The 9,744-nt window shown below is 46.2% G+C and overlaps 1 protein-coding gene across 1 annotated transcript in view; it reads left to right on the top strand.

The window, feature by feature from the left end:
- Nucleotides 1–684: 684 nt before the first annotated feature.
- Nucleotides 685–9,744, top strand: part of LOC104515146 (E3 ubiquitin-protein ligase RFWD3-like) — a gene marked incomplete at both ends in the record, with an annotated part of 11,992 nt that continues 2,932 nt past the window's right edge. The window contains 5 exons of the mRNA XM_010159008.1: nt 685–917; nt 2,481–2,581; nt 2,676–2,873; nt 4,851–4,942; nt 7,099–7,213. Of these exons, the coding sequence (XP_010157310.1) occupies nt 685–917; nt 2,481–2,581; nt 2,676–2,873; nt 4,851–4,942; nt 7,099–7,213 (739 nt within the window). The remainder of the gene's footprint in view (nt 918–2,480; nt 2,582–2,675; nt 2,874–4,850; nt 4,943–7,098; nt 7,214–9,744) is intronic.

Genomic DNA, 9,744 nt, shown 5'->3' with positions numbered 1-9,744 from the left:
AATTAAGTGGAGCATTGCTGTTAAATCCAGTGAGACCAAGAGCCCCTTGACTCCCAGACGATTAAACACAACTGTACGGTTTGCCCTTGGATTGTGCGTGAAGGTTGCTGTAGTTCTCGGGGCTAGAAGGCAACCTGAAAAACTTGTGAGTTTGAAGGGTGATTTGAGATGACAGCTGAACTGAGGGGGGGAGAGAAGAAGATGCTTCTACCCAGGAATGAAGTTCCAGTGGAAAACAAAAGGGAAAATGTAAAGACAAGGCACAAAGCGGTCAGTGGAATGGGACTATGATACCAGCCTCGTGCCTCTACCGTTACCAGTGGGAGCGAGGCCTGTGCTAGGGTTGGAACTTCTGAGCAGGAGCTCCTCAGGCTTATTGGTGACCAATGCTACTTTGCTTTTCTCTCCAACCCTACCCCAGAAGAAGGCGATACCGTTGTTGTAATGAGGACATGCTCTTTGACCTGAGCAAAATCAGTGGTTGTTGTGTGACCCTCCTGATTGATCATAAAGTGGACAACGGTACGGGATTGCCCAGCTGACTGGACAAGGTCTGGATACCTTTGGTGCCTTCCTGGTGCAGTCAGAGCCTAGGAACTGTAGAGAAAAGCGTGGAGAAACATGCTGAGCCTTGAGCCTACCTGAAATAACTGTGGTTTTTATTTCTTGCTTTTCTGGACTTAGGGCAGCATTGGACAGTTACTTTCAGCTCAGCAGGACTCAAGAGCCAGCAACAGGAGCAACGCCACATCTGGAGCCCTCAGCTGTGAGGGACAGCCAGGAACACGGCTCGGGTGAAACGATAGAAGTGAGTGACTCTGACAGCAGCAGTTCTGCTGAGGAGGAGGAGGCGGTGGAGGCTGCAGCACCCCTGCTACCAACCGCCCAGGAGACAGCTCCAGCGGACAGCTCGGCAGGTTTGTGCTCTGTCTGAGCTGTGTAAAGGCTTAGTGCAGAAACTCGTCTTGCTGCTTCAAAACTCCGTGGGGAATTCCTTCGGAGCTCCACGACAGACGGTGCTAAGAGATGATGATGCCCGCAGCTGACAGGAGCAGGTTGCCAGCAGAAGGCTTTCTGGCAAGCAGCTCCTAAGAGCAGTGGCAGCAATGGGTGATTGCTGCTCTAACGTTAAATAGGATCTTTTTGCTGTTTGCAGGCTTCTGCTTGTAAGTAATCCTGGAAGTGTTCAGAATCACTTCACGTGCAGAGAGGAGTACCTAGAACACTTCCTCTGTTATGTATTATAAAGGGATATTAATGAAGACATGAAGTTACATCTCTGGGGATAGCAGTGCTTTCAGTTTTCAGAAAAGGATCTGATTCTGTATTTTTTTTTTATTTATTTGGGATCTCAGTCTGCTTCAGTTTGTTTTTATTCCTGTAGCTTCTTAGGACAGGAAGGAAGTAGAGATACGTAGGACAGTGGGCTTTTTGCCTGTCTTTTTCTGTCCTCCCCTTTTTCTGGCTCACAGTCCTTTATCCAGACTCATGTTCATAGGCCTCAGTGACACTGTGATGAACATCCGTGGTTTATGTAAGAGTGGCAGATGCTTAACATGCTAGTCAAGGTTATTGATGCCCAGGGAATATGAACAAGATGATGTTTTCACTTCAGTCTCTAAGGAGTGTCCTTATGCTTTACTCTGCCCTCAGTTTTGGTTTTACCTGGCCATCCCACCGTGACACCTTTTTTAGAGGGTACACGTACGAGGTATCTTTTGAACAGATCCATTCCGCTTGCTCTGAGCTAGTCTTACACGTGACAGGAGCCCAAGCTGTTAAGTGCTGTCTAGTACTGTGCAAACATATGCTCTCTGTTGGGTTTTCTGGAATTCCCTTGTCTGTTTTGCTCCTATAAGCCACTCTCTCCGGTTCAGTCAGAACCGTAGAGGCCGAACGCTTTGATGTTAGCTAGGGTTAGGTGATACTTCTCCACTGGGTCAAAAATATCTGCCTCGAATGCTAAATGTGACTTACAGCTCTTTTGTTTTGTCAGGAGATGGGGAGACCGTGATTTCTGCTCCTCTTTTAGTGGTGTTAATTCAAAAGTAGCATTTCTCTGTGCCTGTGCTTCAACAGAAGGGCTAACAGAGGCCCACCACAAAAACATATGGCCCAGCAGAAATGATATTTGGGCTAACTACCAGCTGGAAAACTGCTGAAGTCAGGGTGAAGGGACAGATAGCATACAGTAAATGCACGCACATGAAATGTGCGTGCTTAGATCCCTCGGCAAAAGAACTCCTTCATACTGGTGTCTGTCTTTCTCCGGGCATAATGATGCAGGGTTGTGTCCTTAAATCAGCCGATCTGTAGACACAGATGTGTTTGTTCAGTATCCAGGGCATGGATCTGCAGCTTTGTGTGGAAGCTGTGCCGTTCTTGCACTGCTTACCTTATGCCCTGATGATTTCCCATCAGTTGGTAGAACTCCTTTCCCCCCATTATGTGCCAGTTCATCTAAGCTACGCTTTCTTTAGTTTCCAGTCAGGTCCAAGCAGAGCCACCTCAAGCTTTATCTCAAGCTCCTGCAGAACATGGAAGTTACGAAGAGGAAGAGACTGAAGTCCAGCAAAAGCAGGTAAGACGACCTAAATGCTTTTAGAAGCAGATTAAATATGGTAAATTCTGTATTTCTCTAAAAAAGTTGTGTGTCTTTCTTTTTTTACTCCTAGAGAACTCCACCAAAGAAACAGGAGCCATCAGTTCCCGTTGCAGTGCTGGATGAGGAGGAGGGGGATACCTGTGCCATCTGCTTTGAGCAGTGGACCAACGCCGGCGACCACCGTCTCTCAGCGCTGCGCTGTGGACACCTCTTCGGTTACACCTGCATTGACAGGTGGCTCAAGGGCCAGGCAGGGAAGTGCCCCCAGGTAAAACACACATTTACACGCAGTGGAAAGGACTTGCTGTCGGGTAACTTCTGGTGCAGGCGTGAGCACTGTAACTCTTACAGCCGCTTGCTGTGTGGGGAACCCACCTTTGCCTGCTGTCAGAAATAACAAAAATCACCATTATTTTGCTGTAACCAGGCCAGGAACAACTAGCGCTGCTTTTAGGGGAGGATTCTGACTTGGGTTTTCTCCCTGAAGTAAAGCATTTGTGAGTAGCAACTCAGAAGTTTGAGGGATCAATTGCTAAACCTGTAATTGGTTTCAGAAGACTGTACTGTGGTCCTGGAGTGTGGGAATGGCAGATGGATTCCTAGAAGCAATTAATTAAGGATAAAGAATATGCTATTGGGCAAGAAATCTGTTTGAGAACTGTTTTCAGTCGGTTAATCTTGCTTTGAACTGCTTCTGCTTTTGCAGCCTTTAAGCAGATCGGGTTGCTGAGGCAGCTTGCAGAGAGCGGTCTGACAAACGAGTTGCATCCTCTGATGCCGTTTGCCAGTGGCAGATCTGCCTTTTAAGTTGCTCTTCTCGGTTTTGTTTCCATGGGTAATACTGATCTCTTTCGATTAGGTCTAAGTGTCTGTGATGTGCTTCCATTCCCTATTCCTTTTCCCTAGAAAGGAATGTTGACAAAAAATAGGTCGAGTGCCTTGTAAATAGGATTCAGTTCTGCCACTTTGCAAGTCGGTGGCTGGAAGCCCAGGATTTCTTTGGCTTTGTCATTTTGAGAGCTTCCGTAGTCGTACTTGACTTTGTGCAGGATTCCCTCCTCTCCACAAGAAACTTCCTGTCGGTGTGCACTGCGATTAAACCTGAAGAGTCACTCTTGCCATAGCGAAGGCCCAAACCTTCTTTTGATTATTCCCATCAACCCCGTGCAAGCTTTTCTTCACCGGCTCCAGGCCCAGACAGAATTCTCAGAGACCTTCCCAGCATCTTTGCTCTTTGGAATTTTGTGACTGTTCTCTTCTTGAACCCTAACAACTCGTAAGGAATGCTTGCTCCCTCTTTTTCCTCCGGGGTTGTAATTTCTGAAAACTTCCTAGGAGGACATCTCGCTCTGAGGAGAACCTTGCGGCTAAATCATCTTCCCTTCGCTTTCAGCCACTGCCCCTTGCGACAGGACGTTCTCTAATTGAAAAGCACAGAGTTGCTGTGCGTGGTGCCCTGCATGCTAAGTGGCTTGAGTGCACGTTACTGTGAAATTGCAGCATTCCTGATCCTGCCATCAGCAGCTGCTGGCTGCCAGGGAAGCCACCTTAGCCACTTACTGCTCTGCAAGACAGCTCTTTACGAAGGGAGGGGAGCTGTCTGATCGCCTGTGATGTCTTTGTGGCACTAAATAATAGAGAACCCTGCATTTTAAGTGCACGTAGTAATTTAAGGTTCAGCGGAGGTTACTTGATCTGAGTATTTGCTGCTGCTTTTCTGATCAACAAAGTATATTTGCAGAGTAGTATGCTTGTGGATGCCATAATTTCTTCCAGGTCCCCACTCAGAGCTGCTATTCTCTTGTTTTTAAGGGGAATTTGAAGTACTGAATAGTCCCAGCCAGATGCACAAAGGCATTGAAATATCTGACTCTGCGTGTGTCACTGAAATGAGTGGGATGTCTGTTTCATACTGACACTGGAATGCTTTTATGGATTTGGACCTGTAGGATTTGATTGAAGGGATAGAGTAGGTAAATAACCAAGCTGGGAGTATACTCGGGTGTTCCTAAATCGTGGTCTGCTGGCCAAGCAGCCATGCTTGATGTTTTCAAAACAGAGGTTGGTCTGGTGTTTTGTCTTGGATCTCCCCAACGTTTGTGGTTTTGTGGCGTTGTTTTCACACAGACAACCCCTCCCTTCAAAGCTAGAAGGATTTTTCAAAATAAGACCTAGCAACTTGTAGGGATGCGTGGTTTGGATAGTTAAATTCATGTAGATGAGCTGAACTTGTCTTTTCTTTCAGTGCAATAAGAAGGCGAAGCGCTCTGACATTGTGATCCTGTATGCTCGCACTTTGAAAGCGCTCGATACCAGTGAACAGGAACGCATGAAAAGGTACGGCGTCTCCACGTGAAGATACCTCTGCCTGCATGCCCTTGGAAGCTGCAGTCTGGCTTCTACCTCGGCCTTTAATTTCCTGTGTTGTCTAAAGCAATTTGTGCGTTCCTTGGGGATTATCATGGTTTAAGGATCATCAGATCCTTAAACCAAGGCCTTGCCATCCTGCACATGTCTCACCCGGAAGGAAAATTGTCTTTTGGAGCAGAGTTCTTGAGTTTGCATGTTGTGGCACTGAAAGAGCAAACACTGTCTTGTGCTGCATCCCGAAATGTCATCGCGGGAGAACACGCTGAGTCGCTGCCAAAAAGCTGTATAATGCTAATACATCGTTAGATGAGGAAAGTGAGTTGGAAATGGGGTGGGGGGAATAGCTGACCTTTTCTGCCATCTCTTCTGCATGCATTAAACAGAGTAATCTCTCGTATGAATCACTTTCCATCTTGCTTTGTCAAACTCTTCATGTAGCTTTACTTACAAAAGGTCAGCAAGCATTACTGGGACTCTGCTTCCCTCTCCACCTTCAAGGCAGACTTTTTACTGGAGGGGGAAAAAAAAAATCAAAGCAGGTATGAAAATGGGGACTAATTTCTTTTCTGTAAGATGCTGTCAACAGATACTGTGCTGAAATGAGAAGGCTGCAGAAATCAGAGTTCTGAATCTTGCAGTGAATAGAATTTAATTGGGGTCATCTTCAGATGTCTGTAACTGTACTGCTGTTCTTTCAACAGAAACCTCACTAGCCTGGTAATTATTAATCACAAATGATTGAGGAGTCACTCAAGAAGGGAAAATATCTCTTCTGTCCAGATTGCTGCTGCCTGAAGGCAGTGAACTCTACCTTTAGAAGGATTGTGCTTTTTTTACTGGATCAACGCTGCAAAACAAGTGATAAATCAGATTTTTTTTTTTTTCCCCAGAATCCCAGGAGGCATTTAGATGTTTAAATCTTGTGTCTCACGACAGACACATAGCTGTCCAGCTGCTGCTTGTGTCTCAGGATCTCACTGCAGCCCTTCCCCGCTTGCCCTGCACTGCCTGTGCCCCCTGTTTTTGTGGGGAGGTAGACAGCAACGGCTGCCTGTCAGTCCGGTTAAGTTGCTGGCGAGGCGGCTGCGTGCCCCGCAGCCACGAGCCGGGGACAAACGTGAATGCTGGCGCACGCATCAGTCGTGTTTGAACGTAGCCTTGAATTCGGTTCCATGGGTTTTGTTCTTCACGTTGAAAAAAGCCAGCCTTCAGGCTCTGGGTACTTGTGTGAAGAATGTGTTTGCGGTGGTTAAACATAACGCTTCACCTTTTTCTTACGCAACAACAAAAAAATCGTGCAAAGAAGCTCTAGGGGAATGACAGGATTCTGTGCCTGGTGAGCATGCGAGGCTGGGTATGGCTATTTGGAAGGTACCTGCACTATGGAAAGAACTGGAATCTTGCAGGATTTGAAGTGCAGAATGCAGCTGTCAGTGTTATAGACCAAGCGTCCAGATAATTGTAAGGAATCACAGGAATGCTGGTGTTTCTTTCCCCTCTTTAACTATTCCTTCTTACGTAAAGCACGTACGAAAGAGAAATCCAGGTATGTTACCAGAACTGCCGCTGCTGAATGGCGTGCACCCTCTTTTAGGCTCGAGGGGATGTAGTAATGTGGCTTCTGTATGGGTGTTCACAGAGGTTTCATCTCTCTCCGTCTTTCTGATAAAGCTATATTTTGCTGAAATCCAAAATTGGTTGCTGGTAGTAGAAACCAGCTTGGAGACCTTGCTGCATTACGATCAGCTGTATTGCTGCCATGGGGCATTACACGCACGTCAGTGGTGTAGGATTTGCTGACCTGCATCTGCAGGGAAGGTAAAGGTGAAAGAAAAGCGAGTGTCCTCTTTCAGTCCCCTCTGCTAAATTAGCACCTGTGGAGAGGGTAAGGAGAAAGGTGGCCCTTTAGTGGAACACTGGGTGAGTCACGCAGTGCAGTTGCACAGCCGAGAACATCTCGAGGTGAATGTACTGGGTGAGTGTGGTACCAGATGTTCTGCTCCTTCTGAATTTACCTCAATGGGACCTGTACTGGGGTGAAGTCTGGGGATGGGAGTAGACATCCCAGAGGAGTGTCCTAGGTAATACCTAGTCCTAAGGATTGCTTGTCTCTCGTTCTTCAGCTCTTTAGAAAAGGAGCAGATGTTGCGGAGACAGGCAGAGCTGGAATCTGCACAGAGCCGTCTCCAGCTGCAGGTTTTGACAGACGAATGCAGCAAACTCCGCAAGCAAGTTCAGGTGAGTCTCCTGCTACTAACGCGTGCAGGGTACCCTTCAACCTGTCTTTTGCATGCTCCTTTAGAGGAAAGAAGACAGGCTTCCAGTTTTAATAAGCAGCAAGATTTCGTAAACTAACTGGTGAATCAGCAGGAGCATCTTAAACATCCTAGGCTGGCATTTTGATGTGTAACACTGACATTCGCATATTCCGACTGGGTTTTTTATGCTTCTAAGACTTAAAGTTCCAAGTACAGCTTGACAGCGAAGTGTTTTTTGGCTGCTTATGTTGCAGGTTCCTCCTTGGGTTTTGTGCCTGGCAAGGCCTGGTAATACAGCACCAAATTGATTCACCTCATCTTTCTCTTAACTGCTTCAAAAATAAGCTTTGAAAATCTCTGTAGTAAACCTGTAGTGGGACTAGTCGGTCGAGAGCCTTTGAGAAGTGGTTTGTGAAGAGGTATGGCTATTTGCAAAAACAAACCAACTAAGAAACGCGTAATTTTTTGGTGAAGTCAGTCAACATCGACCTGGTCTGGTGGGGGGTGTCCCTGCCCATGGCAGGGGGGTTGGAACTGGATGATCTTTAAGGTCCCTTCCAACCCAAACCATTCTGTGATTCTATGAACATCCTACTTCAGCACCTTGCGAGACCTGGCCCGGAACAGGGCAGGCCATGTGCATGGGCTGACAGCTGCTGAGGCACCTCTGTCCCCTGAGAATACAAATTATTGAAAATAAAGGCCTGCTGCCTCTCTGCCTTGTGCAATACTGCGATGTTTTGTAATCCACCACAGCTGCTTTTGCAGGTTTCCTATAAATTGTGGGCTTCGCCAGTGCTCCCAACGGTGAATTATCTGGCATGTTCCACCAGTGCTAGGCTTTCCAGTAGCCTGTTTTGTAGCCAGTTTGCTACTTTTTTTTTTCCTGTGGTGTGAAGTAGATGATATCTAATCTCCCACTCTCTAGTAACTCGCTTAATTTTATGCATTTCTCTACTTCTGCTCTTTTTATAGCCTTGGCTATTCATCTCAGTACATTAAGCCACATCCTCTTTGCTGGCGTCTTCCTGTGTGATGTAAGATAAGGCTTTATAAATTGCTTGCCTCAATTCCTGCATGAAGCTGTATGCTCCTCAGAGCTAATAAGAAAATTGGTCCACTTTAAACTCTGTCTTAAGAAAAACATGAATAAGATAAAACCACAGGTCCATAATGTCTTCCCGCAATTCTTTTGGTGCTAAATGATAGAATACCCACTCTAACTGAATCGAAGTCACATGTTATAAAGATTAAGTACCCTGTGTTCTTTAAGCTCTGTTTCAGTATTTATGCTGCATTCATCACTGTCCTGTAGTGGCTGATGTGAATGCTAGAAGCAATCTTAAGGTGCTTGTTTATACTACGAATAAACTGAAAGTAAAACAATTTGCTGTGGAGCAGAAAATCAGTAGGAAGTCTGGAATAACCCTAAGATGTTTGATTATATTTTGAGTATAATTTCCTTCTCTTAGAGAGGTCATCCAGTAAAGCAGCTACTCACACAGAATCGTTTAGGTTGTAAGGGACCCCAGTTGGTAACTTCAGCATTGGGCTGGGTCGCCCCAGGCACTGTCACACCAGGTTTTGAGTGTATGCAAGCAGATCACACCTCCTCCCTGGACATCCCACTGTTTGACCATCCTCCCTGGGAAATTTTTTCCTACTCTCTTATGGGATTTTGCCTTGTTGCATCTTGAGGCTGCTGCCCAGCATCCTTTCAGCAAGCTGTGTTACTGAGGGCACAGGGCAACCTGCTCAGTCAGCATGTAAAGTTGTACATCAGTATAGAAAACAAAGGGCTGTGGGACTACAAAAGGAATGTGCCAAACAGCTACGCTCAGAGGGGCATTCGATACGGCAAAGTTCAGTTGCACAGAACTTTCTTGGAGTAGTTAGGGTGTTCATTGGATGCATACACACCTCGGTGCCTGGAGACTTAAAGCAAATGCCATCGGTTTCCCCCTGAAAGTCATTGTGTGAATGCTTTTTTGTTGCTCATGTGCTTGAAAGTTGTGCCTCATCAGCAGTCAGGGCACTAGTCACGACCTTTTTTAGGTTGATATGCTTTTTTCCCTGCTCTTGCCTGTTGTACTGTGTTATTGAAGTATTTAGGATGACTGAGGCTAGAAAAGGGATGGTTTTAGGTCTTTAGCTATATGAAGATAGACGAGGAAAGGAACTGAGGGGAGAGAGGGTTGGTAGCCAACTAAAAGTCTGTAAGAAAGCTCGCAGCAGTACTGGTTTTATGTGTAAACCTGTAGTGTGCTGTGCTGAGCTATATGCTGCACACTGCAGGGCAGGTTCAGACTTGAATTTGGGAAGCAGGGCCACTGAAGCTTTACTTTTGCCTGAAGTTTTTCCTTTGTGAGCACAAAGAACTTGGGACTCGATGTGAGCTACTGCAGCACTCCTGAAACTGCCAGGATTTTCAATAAAAGTTGGCTGATGCTAGCAAACTGTCTCTGGCTTCTGGCATTAATCCCACTGATCAGCTGGGGTCGGAGATGATGT

This window comes from Eurypyga helias, unplaced genomic scaffold (genome assembly GCF_000690775.1).
Source record: "Eurypyga helias isolate BGI_N326 unplaced genomic scaffold, ASM69077v1 scaffold34729, whole genome shotgun sequence".
In the NCBI taxonomy this organism is placed as follows: Eukaryota; Metazoa; Chordata; class Aves; order Eurypygiformes; family Eurypygidae; genus Eurypyga; species Eurypyga helias.
This window is presented reverse-complemented; position numbering and strand designations above follow the sequence as displayed.